This window comes from Rhea pennata, chromosome 2, assembly GCF_028389875.1.
Source record: "Rhea pennata isolate bPtePen1 chromosome 2, bPtePen1.pri, whole genome shotgun sequence".
Taxonomy (NCBI): Eukaryota; Metazoa; Chordata; class Aves; order Rheiformes; family Rheidae; genus Rhea; species Rhea pennata.
This window is the reverse complement of record NC_084664.1, coordinates 48702475-48721069: the sequence shown is the minus strand read 5'-3', so window position 1 is coordinate 48721069 and position 18595 is coordinate 48702475. Positions and strand designations below refer to the sequence as shown.

General features: G+C 48.9%; 2 protein-coding genes across 5 annotated transcripts; one reads left to right on the top strand and one right to left on the bottom strand.

The window, feature by feature from the left end:
• Positions 1 to 392: 392 nt before the first annotated feature.
• Positions 393 to 6160, top strand: SNRPD1 (small nuclear ribonucleoprotein D1 polypeptide). 4 transcript variants are annotated; one of them, XM_062567872.1, is made up of 4 exons: positions 393 to 555; positions 1095 to 1171; positions 3356 to 3547; positions 5984 to 6160. In XM_062567872.1, exons 1-4 carry the CDS (start codon positions 542 to 544, stop codon positions 6058 to 6060), a joined length of 360 nt encoding a protein of 119 aa, XP_062423856.1. In that variant the 5' UTR covers positions 393 to 541; the 3' UTR covers positions 6061 to 6160. The 4 variants fall into 4 exon arrangements, with proteins under 4 accessions (XP_062423856.1, XP_062423859.1, XP_062423857.1 ...); XM_062567875.1 differs by lacking the exon at positions 393 to 555 and adding an exon at positions 686 to 803; XM_062567873.1 differs by lacking the exon at positions 393 to 555 and adding an exon at positions 793 to 867.
• A 1239-nt stretch (positions 6161 to 7399) lies between these two features.
• SLC6A20 (solute carrier family 6 member 20) lies at positions 7400 to 13313 on the bottom strand. Its single transcript, XM_062567871.1, has 11 exons — positions 13193 to 13313; positions 11505 to 11645; positions 11139 to 11230; positions 10702 to 10929; positions 10478 to 10588; positions 10126 to 10367; positions 9857 to 10019; positions 9560 to 9764; positions 9140 to 9299; positions 8629 to 8794; positions 7400 to 7549 (listed from the first exon to the last, which is right to left on the bottom strand). Exons 1-11 carry the CDS (start codon positions 13311 to 13313, stop codon positions 7400 to 7402), a joined length of 1779 nt encoding a protein of 592 aa, XP_062423855.1.
• Between the last annotated feature and the right edge of the window lie 5282 nt (positions 13314 to 18595).

Genomic DNA, 18595 nt, shown 5'->3' with positions numbered 1-18595 from the left:
AAGGCAAGTGTAGGGAGTTCTACAGCTCCATTACACGTTGGATTGGACGTGGTAGAAGGAAATTAAATTCAGTGGTGTGTGTTTGTGAATCTACTGCTACTTGAAGTTTTTTTTTTTTTTTTAATTTGCTTTTTTTCCAAATTAACAGTACTCTCCTGTGTATTGTTTCTTTTCCTCTCCCTCTCATTAAACCTGGGGGGGTGGCGGTGGTATTTTTAAAGAAACTGGAAGGGGGAGGCCGGGGTGTGTGTGTGGGGGGAGGGGGGGGGCACTTACCCTTCCCCCCCCACACACACGATTTTCAAGCGCGGCCGCGCCGCGCCCTGCCCCGCACTGCGCACGCGCCGCCCCGCCGGGGGGCGGGGCCGCCCCTTCCGGCGCCTGCGCGGCCGCTTCCGCCCATTCATTCCACTCGGCGGCTGCCGCTTCCTGGCGCCAGCGGCGGCGCGGGCTGCTCGCAGGAGGCCTCCGCCGCGCCCGCCTCTGCCCCGGGGCCGCCGCCGCTCCCGGCCTCCCGCCGCCGCCCCTGCCTCCCGCCGCCATGAAGCTCGTCAGGTGAGCGGATGGAGGCGGATGGAGGCGGCCGGGCCTGGCGGCGGCGGCGGGGAGGAAGCCGCGCTCGCGCCGCCCCCGCGCTAACGGCCGCCTGGCGGCGCCCCTCCCCCCGCCGGCCGTTGGGCCGCGCCGAGAGCGGGGCGCGCTGAGGAAGGCCCGTGCGGGGCGGGGGCGGCCGGCGGGCCCGGCCCGCGCTTCCGCTCTGCGGGGCCGGGAACCGCTTCCTGCTGCGGCGCGAGGAGAGGGGGGTGCGGGCTGGGGCGTTACGGCCGCCCCCGCCGCTGCCGGCGATCCGGTGGGATCCGGGCCCGGGTGTGTGCGTGCGTGAATGCGTGTGAGTGTGCGTGGGTGTGTGCGACCTTGCTCCCGGGCAAGGCGTTAATTAAACGCGAGATCTCGAGGCGGTTTCTTTGTGAGCGCCAGAGGCGCGGGCATTAGGTGCGTCGGTTCCCTCTAATGGAGGGTGTTCTTTGATAGCACGTGCTCAGGCTTTCTGTGGGAACAGCAGCAACAACAAAACACGCCTTTTTAATTTCTAGGTTTCTAATGAAACTCAGTCATGAGACTGTGACCATTGAACTGAAGAACGGGACACAGGTGCACGGAACTATCACAGGTATGGCGCGGTGGTAAAGACGATTGGTGGCAACCTACGGGCTGTTCCTTTTCTGCTGATAATAGGCATTTGTGGTTTGGTTTGAGCTTTTCTATTTTGTACTTTCTGTTGTGGGGACTTTCTCTGATAGAAGCAGATAATGGTCCTTCTAGCTTGTATCCTCTTGTAAGCATCAGGTGTGTTTTTTTGCAGAAGAGCCTGGACATTTGCAGGAGCTACTAAAAATACAGTGAAGAGCTTTGACCAGCCAGCTGTTTGCAGGCATCCGTCATCTTTGGTCTAGCAGTGAGGCCACTTCACCCGTGATCAAACTTACGCTGTTGATGCATTTTGTAATACACTTTCTGTTCATAAGACACTGCTGGGAGACAGTGGATTGGTTGTAGTACTTAGTGGGAGCCTCTGAGTCTGGTGGTCTCTTGGGCTTTGTTTACAAACAAGCTTAGGAAAAAATGAAGTAAACTTTTGCAAACTCTTTTGTTAGCGTATCTGAAGAAAGCGTGATCTACTCTTAGAATTTTAGCAACATGATAGTGTTGGTATGCTATTCTGACCACTATATCAAGATGGCAGTGGTATGTAATTAAATCTCTGTAAGATGTTTCAGTACATCTGATTTTGATTTCTAAAATTGTTGTAAGCCTTAGTCACGTAAGAACTATAGTAGAGCCACCTGCAGAGGATTTTCTTGTGTCTGTGGGAGACAGATAAATGGCAAATGCTAAATGTTCACATAGTCTTAAATCAGTTCAAGTAGGCTCTAGATGATTTTATTCTAAAAGAGAGATATTTCATTTGAGTGTATCTTTGTTTAAGGTGACTTTATATAGGAATGTGTCCTTACATAAGCTTTAATTTCATGAAACTGATTTGAAAGCATATAGCTTGATGAGGGATACAGGGCAAAAAGGAATCCTGGTGTCAAGAATCTGGTTTGCAGCTGTTGTCAGAGGTTTATCATGTAAGGATCTACATTTCTGAGCGTTAACATCTACGGAGGCGCATAATTCATAAAATGGGCATGCTCCTTTATATCACTGAAAGTTATGGAGTAAGCCTTCATGGTTCATTATCAATATCAGCTTCTCATATAATTAAAAATATGTGGACTATTTTGTTTTCTCTGAGCAATACCAGTCTCTGACATTATGGAAAGCGTATTCATGTTAGGATTACTTCAGGGACAATCAATATATATATGAGGTATACTGCTGTTAATAAAGCAAGTCCTTGTGGATAAGTTGATGAACTTGGTCTCCTTTCCTCCCTCTACCCCAGACTGCTTTTAGAAGCTGTTCTGCCCTGACATTGTTTGTAGCAAAATTCAAACTTGGCAGAGCTGTATTCCTGGCAATTGCTGGGGTTCATTTTTGGCCAGTAGCAACTTGCTGAGATTTGGCTGGGTTAAAAACTGTTGAACGTGGCATTATTCTGCAGCCAGATCCATCAGCTTTGGTTAGCACCTGAGTGCACCACCCTGGTATCTGATTGCAGCATGCTCTACTGAACACAACTAACTGGGAAGCAAACAATGTCTCCTGCTGACTTTGGTGGTCTTGCAGGCCAAGTTACTGAGCAAAGCCTTGTGTCCTGCTAAGAATTTGTAAAAACTTGGAATGAAACCCGTATTTCTAAAGTGATGCTCTTCCTTTTACACTGGTGCATGAGCCATGTTGTTATTTGCTGTAACATCTGCAAAATCTCCTGGTCCTCCTGGTGTATCAGCTGGCCAGAGCAGGCACACTGAAAGGGGCAAGATTTGTGTTACACATACCTTATGCAAATAAGGGGATGGATCAGGTGGATTACAGATGTCAGAGAACTGTTTTCTTTAAGTAAAATCTAGAATTGGGTGGAGGGGAATAGAAGAAATACTTGGATGTCACAGATGCATTTGCTGTGAACTTCAGAGCTCTGCTAAGCTCCTTTGGTGAGTAGACTGAATTCATGAAAGTATGAAACACCATTTAAAGGCATAAGCACAGCACAGTGTTTCTCATTCTGGTCTACTATTTATGTTATTGCCTTGGTGAAACAGTTGTCTTTCTGTTTGTCTTTCCACATTTGTGAAATCAGACAGTACTTGCTTTTACCTCAGAGTTGTTTGTAGACACGCTTTGAATACACTAAAAATCCCATCCCATATGCCTTCATCCCTGAAATCCCTGACTTTTATTGTTTCAGGAGTCGATGTCAGTATGAACACGCATCTCAAAGCAGTGAAAATGACGCTGAAGAACAGAGAGCCTGTGCAGCTGGAGACCCTGAGTATTCGAGGGAATAACATTCGCTACTTCATTCTGCCAGACAGTTTGCCTCTGGATACCTTGCTAGTGGATGTTGAACCAAAAGTCAAATCCAAGAAAAGAGAAGCAGGTTAGTTTTTGACTTCCCAGTCCACTTTCTTTGTTTTGTGCTGCACAACAGTGATTTTGGTTGGTTTGGGGTCAGCATGTGCATTTTAGTACTTTGACTTTGCAGTCATCCTGTAAAATGTCTGATTAGAATATCTTAATTTCTACATTTGGCAGCTAATTCTTTTGTATTTGTTTGATACTGATATTGCGAAGTCTGCCTTGCCTGCCTTCTTAGAATCTGTAGAATTTCCTTTTGTGTGAAATGATGTATATAGCTCATCATATGTCTGTGTAAAAAATGCAAATGTTTCTAAGCTTGAAGAAGTCTTAACCTATCACATTTTCAGAGGTGACACTGAAAAGACTTGCATTTCCTCTTCTCAAAATGTGTGCTATATTTCTCTACTTCTTATGGGGAACTTCTTATAGATTAATAAGAAAGTACAAAATGGCCTCTTGAACAGTACGGGATATTTAGCTAAAATATTGCTTGGTAGTGGATAAAATAAACTGCAGGAGACCTGAATTTGATGGAATTTAGAATTGCAGCAAGTCTACACTGTATTCCTATGAGTAGTTTTCCAGTGTTCCACTGTATGTGGTAGTCTTCCTGGGAATTGTATTTAATTTTTCTCACAAGGCTGTTGAGCAAAAAACCTTTCCTTACAAGCATAATAATGCAGAGAATACTTCAGTTTTAGTCCACAGTATTAGAACTTAAATAAATCCCAGAAAATCTGTAGGGGTGTGTTTTAGCACACAAATTTTGGTATTTTTAAAATAATGTTGTTAAGTGAAAACTAATTATGCTCTAAAATAATGTCTTCTCATTTGTTCTGTAATTGGTGTTTGAGTATTTGGATTTAGATCTGCAGTCTTTGACCCATGTATATGTTATAATTTGGTCAGACGTAGTGTTGAAATGGTATGCAGCACCCTCAAGTCTATACTTTCCAAAGTGCAAATTCTTGTGGCTACAGTCTTTATGGAGAGCGAGCATGAAGCTCCTAGAAGGGTTTTGCTCCTCTCACACCCATTGAAAATAAACCGACCACATGGCGAAATCGGAACGTGGTTGGATTGCTTTCTTCTGAACCGTGCTTCTTGCACCTTGACTGTGCTGAAGCGTTCTCAGACTCCAGCTGTATTGCATTGCACTTTACCTTAATCTGTAAATGCTTTGGGCATCAAAAGTTTTGGTGTATGATCTGTTCTCGGCAAATGAAAGTGTTGAAGGGAGGCAGGAATGCTGGCTGAGAGGTGTGTGGCATTGCGCACTGGGGCCGAGTGTGCTGGGGCTTCTCGGTGAACACGTTTTTCTAATGGTGCACGTGGATGCTGTAATCATTTAGTCAGGCTTTGATACTTCAGTCTGTTTTACAAAGCGTCAGTCTGTAGTTGGCAAAACAAATGAAGTCTTGATTCTTACAGACTTTTGTCCTCCTGTCTCTCTGCTCCTTCCTGTCTTTACTGTGTTTCTAACCTGAACGCTGTCAAATGGAACAGAGTAATTGTCATGGCCCTTTTCTTAGGGCGCTAGCTTGTGTCTCTTATCCAGGCACCCACTTCCACAGAATCCTAAGCGTCTTATAACTTTGTGAGCCCTACACTGACAAACTTGTTTGAAATCAGACGATAATTTCCAAAGTTTCTAGAAGGACCTGGCAACCTGAATGATCATGACTTACTTCCTTAGAAAAATGGGGTAAAATGAAACTTTATCATCATACGGAGCATATGAGCTCCAGCAGTCCCTTGCAACCTAAGTTATTCTGTGCTTCTATCTGTCTTTCACTGTGCTGTGAAATAGTAGTATTTAAAAACAAGGAGCACAGAGCCCAGATGTTGGCCTGATAATCACTTAGAAAATTGGCAGAGGCATTGTTGAAAACAGGACGAGTTGTTTGGTGCTGGGATCCTTTAGAAACGCAGCCATTTCACATGGGTAAATAAAAGATAGTGCACTTGAACATCTTAGCATATTAAAATGGGCATCTCCCTTTTCCAGTGTGCTAAAAAAAATCCAGAATATGAGCTGTGGTAATAAATCTGTTATCTTGTGATAAACAGTAAATCAAATGCTGTGGGAATGCCTTGCATATTCTGTTTCTATTTTTCTGAAAAACTCGGTTTTATCAAAAGAAAGAAAAGGGGAATCAGTGCCCTGTCAAACTATCATACTGCTTGGAAACAGTCACCTGTGCCATTATATCCACTTGTCATCTGGAATGAAGCCAAATGTAAACTAGTCCGTGGAATTTGTATGCTGAAAAATCTAATACAAAATATGAAAATACTGTCTGAAGTATACTGAGAATTACCATATTTTATATCTGACTTAGTGCTTGCATGTGATGAGACGTGAAGTTGTTTATGCTTGATACAGAATGCTTTAGTCAAAATTTAGATGCTTCTATGTCTTACTTGATTCATCCTCTCTGTTTTATTTGTGCAGTTGCTGGAAGAGGCCGTGGCCGAGGCCGTGGGAGAGGCAGAGGTCGTGGAAGAGGAAGAGGAGGTCCAAGACGATAACTTCTCACCACAACTGTTACCAAATTCTGGGCAATTTTGAATAGTTTTTGTACAGGTCTTGTTTACAGTGTCCATTTTTAATAAACTGAAATGTGAAAAAGTTGTCTTTCTTTTGTTAGTTAAGCTGGAGGGGAAGGCATGTTTTATTCCTAGAGGCTGTTGCAGGCTAAGCCTGTCTTATTGGTGTTGAATACTCCTGTCAAGATCCTACCCACCCCCATGCGCTGTAAAACTCTGTTGCTCTTTGCCCCAAGCTGGGATACTTGCGTTGGTGTGCTGTAATGTTTGTTTGAAATTAATTCCTATTTTATAAGGCTACTGCCATTTCCTAATTACATAATTAGGACACTGTATTAAGAACTAGTATCCTGTGAATGTGTCTTCAATGTTGTTTTTCAGAGTGACCTCTTTAAAGTTCTTAGATAGAATTTTATTGTTTTCTATTACATGATGCTCAAAATCTTACCATGTTATTTTCTTTATAAAACATTCACACAGGGAAATTAATCAGTCCTATAGAACTGCTGAACTGTTGCATCTGTTAAAAATAAAAACATCCTTGGAGGGAAACTTTGCTAAAGCTGGTTATATGGCATGTATGACTTGTTTGGGCATGGCTTGTAAAGAAGCTATATCACAGGTATTTTCGAGTGTAAAGTGCATCCCTAGAAAAAAATGAAGAACAGCAGAGTACAGCACAATTGGATGTTTACTTCTTTTGCAAATAATTTCTGCAGCTTATATAAAACTGTTTTGCTGGGCACAAATAACAAAAGGAGCCATAGTGGCTGTATTATCTCTTTTAGATACCTTCCCACTGATTTTCCTTTTGTAGAAAAGGAGTTACTACTATGCAATATAAAACTTCAGCAGATTAAATACAACTGTCATTTCAAATAGCATGCTTGTCAAATTTGGCTTTTTTGGATGGTGAGGATATCCATGCTTCAGTGACAGAACACGCTTGGGTTGTTGCTTGTATTTCCGCATAGGCAGTGCTACAGACTGGCAAAGAAAAACTAAATGTTACGCAGTTAGCCAATATGCTGGTTAATCTGTGCTAAGCAGCATTTTGTGAGCGGCTGTTCTAGTTTTTTTTTTTTTTTTTTTCCTCTTACAGAGGCCATCTTAAACCTTCATCTCCTACAGAAGAGCTTATTTTTCTATTTCTTTTTTTTCTGAACTGTTGTGGGACCTCCTAAGAGCACTTTGGTAAATATAGCACCCGAGGTTCTCCAATCTGTGTGAACAGCTGCTACAAATACAGGTTGCTGTGGTCTTCCAGAAGCGGCCAGTCACTGGTCCTGCGGGACAGGTCTTCGAGTCCAGCGATCTGCCTTCACGCGACTGTTGAAAGGTTTTTCCTCTTCAGCTTCCTCCTGATAAAAGTTAGCAGAGCCCCCAGGGGGATGCACATGGTGGATGCCGCCACAAGCAGCCCGATCACGGCCAGGGCATGGCTCGGGTAATCCTTGGTCACCAGCTGCCCCTGCAAGCGAGAGAGGAGGCCGTTAGCGTGGGCGAGTTCGCGTGAGCCTGCTGAACCTGGCTGGCCTGAAGCGCCGGAGCTTCGGGTTTTGCAGTCAGGCCGGGCTCTAGCAAAGCTCCATGTGCACGTTTAAAAAGCAGGTGAGAAGCAGTTGTGCTTCGTGGGCTGGAGCAGCTCACAACTGTTCTTAAAGGATTCCCTCAGTCCAACCTCGCTGGCGTGAGTTTTGCTACAGCAGCTCTGTTCTTGCTGACAGAGTACCTCGCTATAGGTAACTTCACACGATGCAAATGGGGGGATTTTTTTTCCCCTGAAGTTCTGGCCTCTTTCAAGGGGACAGGTTTTTGGCTTGCCTGTCTTTCCTTAATGAGATGGCTCAGCACTGACCTCCCTGTAAGGTCTTTCCATTCCTTTCCTGGAACCGGTGGGCTCCTGCTGTTACCCAGTCAACAAGCCAGGCCCTTTACAGGCACCCAGATTAGTGATGACAGGCAAACAGTGCACTTATTCTTTTTTTTTTTCTACATGCAAGAAGTATTTCCACTAAGGGTTATGAAACTAGTGATTATTTATCCGGTAGTAATTCCTCTGCAAAAAAATAAGCAGGTCAGCACTTTAACAAAATTATTTTGGCCATGAAGAAAAATGTAGCTGGAAGTTTTGAAAACAAGTGGTTCATGAAAACAGCTCACTGTATTCCAGCAGCAGTTCCAGTGTGTTAAAACATCTCTGACTTTATTCAAAATACTAGTGTTTGAAAGTAAACGCTTTTGGTTAAAGGGTATTTTTAAGACGGTATCTTAATTTTCAATCAACACTAATAACTTTTTTTTTTTGTTTGAAGATACTTGAAGACATCAATTTATAAGAACTTTAGTCCATTTTATTGAACTATTGTGCCGTTGCAACAAGGTCAGGTTTTCCCTGTTCTACAGTGCCACAGAATTAAGAAATGACACTTGTTCCAGCTGCAAACTTTGAAAAGACAGTTTACTAGAACGATGGAGTTAGGAAGGAACCATCTGTGTCCTTGCAGGGTTTTGTGAAAGTTTTAAGGGGGGGGGGAAATGCTGTTTTACCTGTGTGGCATCCCATGCTTGGTACTGCAGTGTTCCTGTGAGGATATAGTCGGTGACGTAAAATATAAATAGGCTGATAATTAGCAAAGGACTAGCAAAAGCCCACATAATTTTCCAATACCAGCTTGGCTTGTGTCCAATCATTTTGTGAAGATCTTTCTCAAATCTGTTAAAAAAAAATGTATTTTTGAGAACAGCCCTGTGTGTTCAATCAGTACCTTGCTCTGAGTTACTTTACAACCACCGATAGAGTTAAATAATGCAGGCAGAGAGCATCTTTGACCAGGAGAGAAGTGAGCAGAAAGAGGTATCGTCTGAAAAACCGGCTCGCCACGAGCTGAGATCGAGTGAGAAGATCGCGGGGCTTATGACAGGACAGCGATAGCACAGGAGAAAACTTTCCTCCGCGGTGGTGGTGTTACTCCCGGCGCTGTCCGCCTTGGCCTGCGCCCGCATCCCCTCTACCCTGCTTACAGGGGCGCTGTGAAGCAAGGCGCTTCCACGCTTTTACCTCCGTATCCCGTAAACGTAACACACGGCAACGGTTTCGACCAGCACGATGAGCAGCAGCGAGAGGGTGGCTGCGTAGTCGTTGAAAATGTCAAACCAGTAATTTCCAGCCTCCAAGGTGAAGGTCAGGCCGATGATGCAGTTAATCAAGCACACGATGCCTGCGTGGATAGAGCAGCGCGTGTAAAACCTCGCCGTACGGAGACTGAATTCTCAATTCAGCCTAAAATAAAGACTGAACCGATAGTGAGACTCCCGCTGGCTCCGTGCTGGCGCCGCGCGCCTGCCCGTCCGCGGCGAGCCCCGTTCTCCGGCTGCTGAGCCCAGAGGCTCGACGTGCTCTTTTTTTGGGTTTTTTTTTTTTTTTTGTTTTTTTTTTTTTTTTTTGCACGCTTTTCTCCGCCCGGCGGCGCGTGCTCACCCGAGATGGCCTCCTTGGGCAAGCGGGCGGCGATGAAGCGGCTGTCGGTCAGCGGCGTGAGGATGGCGGCCGTGTTGCCCAGCATGCTCCCGATGCCCAGCATGAGCAGCATGGCGAAGTAGAGCACCGAGTACAGCTGCGGCACCTCCATGTTCTTGATGGCTTCGGAGTAGACGATAAACGCTAGTCCCGTGCCCTGGACGGCCTGCCAGCGGGGAGGGCGGAGGCGAGGGGGAGAGCGTTACGGCTCGCGCGGCGAGGGCCACCGCGCGAGCCGGCGGGCGGGCGGCCGCTCACCGTGTCCAGCTCCTCTTCCAGGCTGCAGTTGCGCAGCCGCGGCAGCAGCGCCGCGTACTCGGCCGGCCAGGCGGCAGCCAGGTGGCCCTGCGCCGCGCCGAGGTTCTCCGCCGTCAGGGAGCCTTCCTCCAGGTCGAACGCGTTCGTCAGCAGCAGGATCACCCTGGCGAAAGGCGAGGGCGGGGGGGTCAGCATGCAAAAAAAGAAAAGGAAAAAACCCCGCCGCCGAAAAACACCCCAAAGCCCGCGAGTTACATCCCATCTCTCACTTGTTTATGCAGCTTTCGTAGTTAAACGTCGCCTTGAAGCCGTAGATGGAGAAGGTCACGATGCTGGCGAAGACGGACGTGGTGCTGTTGATGAGCGAGACGACGACGGCGTGCCGCTCGCAGTTGTTGCTCGGGTCGTTGTAGCTGGCGAAGGCGATGAGGCTGCCGAAGCCCAGGCCCAGCGAGAAGAAGATCTGCGTCGCGGCGCTGATCCACGCTTTGGGGTTCGCCAGCTGCTCGAGCTGCGAAAGCCGCCCCGTGAGGCCACGCCGGCCGCCGAAGCTGAGCCCGAAAGCGTCGCTGCCGTTTGCCCCGGGGACCCGCCGTGCTTTGGCCGCGTTTTTTCCCATACCTTTGGCGTAAACATGTACACGAGCCCGTTCACGGCCCCGTGGAGCGTTAATCCTCTTATTAGGTAGATGAGCATGACGCAGTAGGGCAGGGACGCGGTCACGTAGACGACCTGCAGGAAGGCGCGCGGGTGCCGGAGACGCAGAGCGGCCGCGCGAGCGCCCGCGGCGGCTTTCGCGAGCCCCCCGGCGCCTCCCCGCTGCCCGCCCCCGCCGGCCGGCTCACCTTGCCGGTGGCCTGGGTGCCGCGCAGGATGCAGAGGTAGACCAGGAGCCAGGCCAGTATCAGGCACAGCGCCTGCTCCCACTGCAGCCCGCCGCTGACCTCCAGCGACGGCGCGATGTTGAGGGTCGTCCGGTACCAGAAGTACTGCGTGGGCGTCGTCCGCGTGCACTCGGCCTCGTAGCCCGTGCGGTTGCCGTTCAGCGGGCAGCTGGCCCACGGCAGGGGGTCCTGGCGCAGCCCGGTGTGGGGAACCAAGGCCAAGGCAGCTTCCTTAGCCACGTGGCACGGCGCCTGGCCCCGGGCCGACCCTCTCCCCTGGGGCCGACCCTCTTCCCCTGGGACAACCTTCTTCCCCGGGATGAACCCTCCCTGCTGGGACAGTCGACCCTCTCCCCCAGGGTCAACCCTCTCCCCAGGACTGCCGACCACCCACCCACCTGGAAGGAGTGGAAGAGGTACCAGAAGGCCCAGGCGTTGATGACGTTGTAGTACATGGAGAGGAAGAAGGACACCACGACGCTGGCAATGCCTGTGGGCAAGGAGAGAGGCTGTGGCTCATCCTGATGGGGCGGCTAGGACAGCCCCGGCCACCCCCCCCCCCCCCCCGCCCCAAGCATGCCATGATCCTGCCCCTAATGTTGAATATTCAGTTAATAATAAATAAATAATAAAATAATCAAGGGTGCAAGCAAATTGGAGATGGTTGGGGAGGGCAATTCATAGTCCCATAGCTCAGATGATGGGGCACAGCAGGGCGCAAACCCACCCTCCCAGTCCTCCCGCCGCCGGCGCTTCGGACGTACCGACCCCGCAGAGGTAGGGACTAATCGTCTTCCAGGCGCCGATGCTGCCCCGCCGCATGCGCTGCCCCACGGCCAGCTCCAGGTAGAGCAGCGGCATCCCCTCCACCACCAGCATGATGAAGTAGGGGATGAGGAAGCCTCCTGCGAGCGAGAGCCGGGAGGACGAGCCTGCAGCACTGCCCGGCACCAGCACCGGTTGGGGGGGGGGGTGCCGGCCCCTCTCGGTCTCCCGGCCCCAGTGGGATGGGGACGGGGATGGGGATGGAGCCAGAGGGGGTGGTTGGTTCCTGGTCACACTCGGTGGCGCCAGAGCTGTTAAAGGGTAACCAGCCGCTTGCCAAAACATTTTAATGACGAAACCTTTAAATGGGAGAAAGAGGCCGAGGCAGGGAGGGGGGGATGGCCTGGGGACCGCGTGGCGGCCGGCGTTTTGCACGGGCTCGCATGGGTCCCTCTTTACTGCCAGCCAGCAACGTTTATGTAAATAAGTAAGTCTTTTTTTTTTTTTTTTTTTTTAAAGGATTTAAGCAGCGGCATTAACATTCCTCGCAGCGGGCTCGGCGCACTGGTTTTCTTTTTTTGGGGGGGGGGGGGGGGCATGTGCCCCGTGCGGGAACCGAGCCTGAGGGCTGCAAACCCGCGCCGAGAAATAATCCGGTTTAGTCGGGGAATTAGTTTCCCTGCTCCCACGTTAACCTGCCACCTTTGCTAGCGCGTTAGGTAACTTCCCGCGCGGCGCGGGAGCCGCCGGACGCTCGGGGCGGGGGGGGCAGCAGCCGCTGTATTCCCTGGGTTTCCCCTCCCCGCTCCCGGCTCGGTCTGAAACCAAACTAGCAGCCGGCGTCCTTGGCAGGGGCCAAGCGAGCCGTGCTCGCCCCCCACCCCGGGGTGCACCTGCCCCCGGAAAGCGGCGAAGGCGCGAGCCGGCCGGAGGGAACCGAGGCAGCGGCTGACGGCCGCGCTTGGTCCAGCCTCGGGCCCGCGGAGGCGGCGTAAGCAGCAGGGCGAAGCGGAGCGGGCTCGGAGGAGCGCTTTGCAAGGGTGCTTTAAAAGATGCTCGTTAGCTGGGTGCTAGAAGGGATTTTTTTTTTTCCTTCTAATTAACCGACTGTTGCTGTCTAAGGAAGACCAGCCATGGCAGCTGTGTGGTGGAAACCATACACCTTTCCCTAGTTTGGGCGAGAAGTAGACTTTCAACGAGCACATTTGGAGCCCAAACCAATTTAATCCCCAATCCAAAGCTCCCTGTGAGCTTTAGCTGTGGCCCTCCAGCTGATTAAGGAGTTTCAGCCAGCTCCAAGGCAGAGCTGCAGCCGTGGTGCCACCTCCCAAGAGGAGGTTTTGTGTAAAAAAAAAAGACATACATCATACATAAATTCACGGCAGCAGCTCGCACGGCCACGGCTGATCTTTCCATTAAATCAGCGTAAACATCTCCCCTTCTGAATATGTACTCAAGTCCGCAGAATAAAACAGCGGCATAAGGGACGAGAGATGTATAGCTAGAGCTGGGTGTATTTTATGCCTCTTGCCGGCACAGTATAAAGGATTTTTTTCCTCCCGCCACAAGCAGACCCGCGTCCGAGCTCCCGCTCTGCCCCGGATCCCGGCGCTATCACGGACAACGCGCTTCGGGGTTGAAAGCTTGCACCGCTCCTCCCTGGAGAGACGCGAGAAACCTCGCTTACCTCCGCCGTACATCTGACATAAGTACGGAAACCTCCATACGTTTCCCAGCCCCACGGCGTAAGAAATGCAAGCGAAAACGAACTGCAAGGGATTGTCCCAGAGCGGCCGGGGTTTCTCCATGTCGCGCTGGGGCGCCGGGACTTCAGCAGAGCCTCCCTGCCTCCCCTCGTGCAGGTGCTCTGCCAGCCCGGCCCCGCTGCCAGCCCGGCCTCGGACGCCGCAGCGACCCGGCCCGCGGGGCAGGGAAAGGAGGAGGTGTGCTTGCCAATTCCTATCAAGCTTTTTAATTACTAATCTTATTAACAGGCACATACTGAAGTAGGAATGCTGGTAAATAGATTATAGGAGAGCACGCACAGGACTGTAAAAGTTGGTGCTGTGGGTGAGTAGCTGCTTGGGTTTTGACTGGCATTTCTGGGAAGGATGTGAACTGGGGCTTTTCCTCTGCTCACACGCTGACTTGACGCTGGAAGGAGATGATAGCACCAGGGCGACAGGTTTTGGAAATTAGAAATTCCTTCGCCACAGGGCACTCTCCTCTAGGACTTGCATTTCTGTGAATGAGGCATCAGCTCGGCCTTGGTAACAGAAAGAAGAGGTTTCCCCACCATTAGGAATGGGTTAGTGGTTGTCAGAGCTGACACGTATTTTGAACATCCCTTGCCCTAAGCCGGTCCTCCGGCATCCTGACACACACTCTGTGTGACAGCCATGCTCCCCCGTTCCACAAATGGCCTTAAAACAGCCCCTGTCACCCATATACATCCCCAGCCTGCTTCAGCCTTGAGTCCAACACATGGGTTTGAGCCTTTGGGAACACCAGGCATGTGAGACCGAAGCCTTAGCCCTCCACGCAGTGCGTACGTGTGCGAGATGCACGCAGAGCTCAGCAAGGGCTGACCCACCTTGCTGCAAATAGTCATGTCCACTTACTTACCTTCGTGCTCAGCCCCTAGCTCTGCAGACGAGCTGTCTGAGGGGTTGCTGTTTTGAAGTATTTTTAAGTTTCAGAGACCAAATCTATTCCAAGACCACCAGGAAGCTGTCTGCAGCCCAGTGTGGAGGCAGAAGGGCCTAGAGGGCCTTTGGGCTGTCTGAAGGCACACTGAGATGTCAAAGCTGGATGCAAACCCGGTGTGCTTGGGCCCTTGCCAAGGCACATTTTGACATCAACCACTTCAGACAGGTCTCTCAGGGAAGGAGGCCACCAGCAGCGTCTGTAGCAACAGAAAGGGACTTAATGAGTCCAAGGACTCAGCTTCCTTCCTCTGTCTAACTATGGCTCCTCTTAGAGCAGGAGTGGGCACCTTTCACATCCTTTCTGGGAGAGAGACTTGCTCAGTTGCTGTCAGTCTCACACCTCCAGCACCAGCAATTTGCTCCCTGCCAGCACTGTGTGTGCTGCTCCAGCATCCAACATCCCATCAGACACGGGGAAGGGCTGGGATAAATGTCCAGCTGCATGCGTGAGCGAGATCCCACCACCACCAGAGGGTCTTTAGAAACAAGCCCGAACTGCTGAATATGTTGGGCAGCGCTGCTGAGACCAGCAGAACAACTCCTGGTTAAACTTCCTTGAGAAGCTCTCCACGCAACGGCCCACGTCTCCACGCAACGGCCCATCCCACCATGCGGGTGTAGACAGCTGCCTGCACCTGTGACTTGCTGACCAGCCGTGCATAGCAGCAAGGTCACAAAGCGGGACAGAGGTAGCCCCTGCTTTGCATGCTGGAAAAGGTGACGCTAGAGCTTTATGCATCTTGTATATGTGAAATCAGTCTCCAAGGCAGCATTTTGGTGCTGCTGGAAATGGAGATACGCATTCAATAACGTCACAGGTAGCAAGACCTCCCTATAGTACAGCTTTGAGGGAGCTCACATCCATTCCCATTTTGCCAGCAGAACTGCAACATGCCGGCTACCCTTGAAAATACATCACTTGGAGAACCCTGAATTCTGCTGGAAGGAAAAATCCAATGCCAAGTTTAAGGCCATATGCTATTAACCTGAAGGACATACATATCGAGAAGCTACCAATATTGTTAGCTGTCCCACATCGTGAAAACTTTTGCAAATTATTAAGTTAAATATCCATCACTGCCTGTGGGATTTATTAAAAATGATGGTTATAAGTAAGTAGCTTATAGCATTTAAAAAGTCACAGACAGGAGAGCCTTAAAAATAGCTAGCCGTTGGGATAATGGTCATGCTTCTGTGTGAATAGATTACTCCTACTGATGAACGTAATCAAGTTAAACATTTCTTTGCCTCTATACCTCCTTCCCACTACATTTCAAACTAGTTTACTAATGAACTGGGGGAGACTGTGTAGGCAAGGAGGTGTGGTGAGCTTGGAGCAGGTCAGGCTAGAGCAGGAAGTTCAGACACAGTGGAAAGAATCTCTCTCTCTTGTATATATGTCAGCCTTACAAACAACCTGGATCATAAATTGCTGTCCATTTTTAAAGGCAGTCATGCACACAGGTGCTTAGCACAGCGTCTGTCATCTGGGTGTCATCCACCTTCAGAGATGGGCTCTAAATTCACTTAAGGGTATTTAAACATCTAACACTCAGTGATCCCTGCTGGAAGACTTCCCCCTCCCCTCACCCCCTGCACACTTCAGCTGTGCTGCTCCTGATGCAATTGAAGATTTGTATCATCTTCTTTAAGAGTTTTACTTCTTTCAGATCGGGTAAAGACTTGGGCTTCACGTGAAGGGACAAAGATAAGTCTCCAGGCACAAGGACTTTCATCATTATGCTGGTCATTTTAAAGGGGGATTAAGAAGAAAATCTCCCCCTCTTTACCTACCAAACTCTAGCAGTGGGAAAGACTAGAGGTTCATCTTTTCCATGGCAGGCCAGGGAACGACAGGACAGGACGAGGACTGCTCTACGCAAACCTAGCCAGGTTTGCTAGGCTAGGGGAAGCAGGGAATCCCATTTCTCACTGAAGTAAAACTGGAAGTACTTGGGTGACGGTACCAACTGAAAATTCTGCTCGTCTCCTGACACCTGGACAGTAAGATGCCAGCACATCTCCCAGCTACTTAAAACACATCAGAGAGTCTGAGGTCCTAGCAACAAGTTGGCGGCTACATCCGGAGTGTGGGAGAGAAGCTTAAGAGCTTGGTCCCTGGAAGAGATGGAAAAAAGAGAGTAAGAAGCAGTAGGCAGCAGTGGAGGATGACTGGTCTAGACAACTCCTAGATTATTCTGCTAGGTACCCTGGACTTTATTAAGCTACCAATATTTAGGGCTATGCTCCCTACTTCTAGAAAGAGCTCTTGTGGTGTGCTCTCCTTGATGAGCCTGGCACGCGGGAGAGACAAAGTGTTGGCAGGAGCCAGCTCTAGTGTTCAGCAACTGCCATTCCTGGAGGCACTGCCTTCCCGACAGAAATGTTGGCATGTTGAATTGCCAAAGGGAAGTGATGGAAGTGTCTTTAAAGTCCCTACAAATGTTTAGTGGAGCTGTCAAGGAAAGCAGATATACACCCAAGGTAGCAGCTCCCCTGATATGATAGTAGGTGCTGTGGCGTTTTTCTGTCTGGATTTACTGTTCACAGTCACTGCTTTAAGCTCCATATTTCCTTACTTTAGGAGACAGAGAGAATCCAGATAGATTTCCAGACCTTAGACAACCCATGAGCCATGGCAGCTGTAGGGTGATTGCTCCATGTGTAGTTGGAAATCACAGTTTCTCCTTTAAGCAGATATTAGCCGTTATTACAGGAACACATTTATTCCTTCTAGCTCATTGCTGCCACGTGCTGCTCAGTTCCAAACTGTCGATGATGCCCTTGAGGGCTGTACTCTGAACTCTTATATTCAGCCCCTTAACGACCCTTAAACTGTTCTGCACTACCTCAATCTCCAGTTATTAAGTAATAATATAAGGCATCCTTAGGGAGGCCTTATCCCTAAGAAAACATGCCTGGAAAGAGCCTTTTTCTCTCTTTTCATTTGCCTTGCCTTTCTTAAGCATTAGAGCTCTAGCCATCTTTGGGCTGCAGTGGTTTTTAGGGTACTGCTTCCACAGAGGTGCACCAATACAGCTCAGAGAATCACACCCATTTCACCCAGACCACAGAACCAGCCTGTGTAAAACGCAAGAACCTCAACGTGGCACTTAACTAAAAGTGAAAGGCTACTCGGCCGGTTCGGTCGGTTCCTCTGCTGGCTGATGGATGCCAGTTCGGGCTTTCTCTCTCAGCAGTTTGGGGAGGTCCCTGGGCAGCTCTCTTGCTCACCAGCAGCTGTCAGCCCTGAGCTCTCCTTTCAGGGCTAGTGGTAGATTGAAATGGGGCTAAACAGAGAACTAACGCCCTGCACGTGCTGCCTGCCATAACCTCCTGTTTATGAGCTAAAGAAGCAGTCTCAAGGCTACTCTGCCTTCTTTCTCATCCACCTAGCAGCTGTCTCCACCTGGTTAAAGATTGCACCAGCCTACTCAACACCAACCATTGTCTACATGTAACAAATATGTTGAGATACTATTAACTGGTTCCTACAAAAAAAGGGATATCATCTTGATACCAATAGATATCAATCTATTAAGATACTAAGACTGCTAAGACAGACATCTACCCACCTTCATTCGCAGGACAGTGGATCTCAGATATTATCCAAAATGCTGCCGAATGTTTCAAGATACATCTGTGTGGACATAATAAGACTTGATAAGTAGATTTTTTTCCTGGAATATTTGAGGAGGAGAGCAGATCAGAGGGCCTTTAGGGAGAATTGTGTAGGTGCCCAGAACAGGGCAGGAATTGCAGGCCAGTGCTTTCACTGCGCTATTGTTAAAATTAACAATCATAGGTTGATCCTTGTGGGCACATTCTCTACTCAAAGCCAGTTAAAAATATTCATAGCAGTAATTCTTACCTGCTCGCACGCAAACTTACCTTCAAATCATATTAAATTTGTTCTTAGTAAGTTTTAAATGGCCTGTCTTCCTAGAGCAGCCTGAACTTTGAGCTTTATCAGTTCAGCCACCTGGCACCACAGGATGATTCACGTGGTTTCCTGGGGCAGTAAGAATACTTTGTCTGTGTTTGACAGCATTTGGTCTCACACAAACCAACAGTTGTCCTCAATGAAGCTGCAAAGAGATGAACTGAGGAATCTCAACAACTTTTTGGTTGGATCAGAATGTAAGTGCGTGATGTATGACTGCATATCCCCAGAAGGCAAGGTATATAGGAGATGCCCAAATTCCAGCTGTCTTTACACAGGTCTACCAAATCAGAGAGGATCACTTGCAGTCTAAGTGTTACAGACTGGGTATTCATTTTATGACATTTAAAGAAAAAGGCTATTATTCATAAGAGAAAAAGAGACTGAACAGTCAAAGAGCATTAGAGAATGTATTGTCTCATAAAGAAGGTAGCAGTAC

Coding starts and splice junctions, on each gene's coding strand:
- SNRPD1 (XM_062567872.1), top strand. Junction 1,172..3,355: donor GGTGCACGGAACTATCACAG/GTATGGCGCGGT, acceptor TTATTGTTTCAG/GAGTCGATGTCAGTATGAAC. Junction 3,548..5,983: donor ATCCAAGAAAAGAGAAGCAG/GTTAGTTTTTGA, acceptor TTATTTGTGCAG/TTGCTGGAAGAGGCCGTGGC.
- SLC6A20 (XM_062567871.1), bottom strand. CDS start 13,313: ATGGAGAAACCCCGGCCGCTCTGGGACAATCCCTTGCAGTTCGTTTTC. Junction 10,930..11,138: donor ACCTCTTCCACTCCTTCCAG/GTGGGTGGGTGG, acceptor GGGCTGCGCCAG/GACCCCCTGCCGTGGGCCAG. Junction 9,300..9,559: donor GCCCAAGGAGGCCATCTCGG/GTGAGCACGCGC, acceptor CTATCCACGCAG/GCATCGTGTGCTTGATTAAC.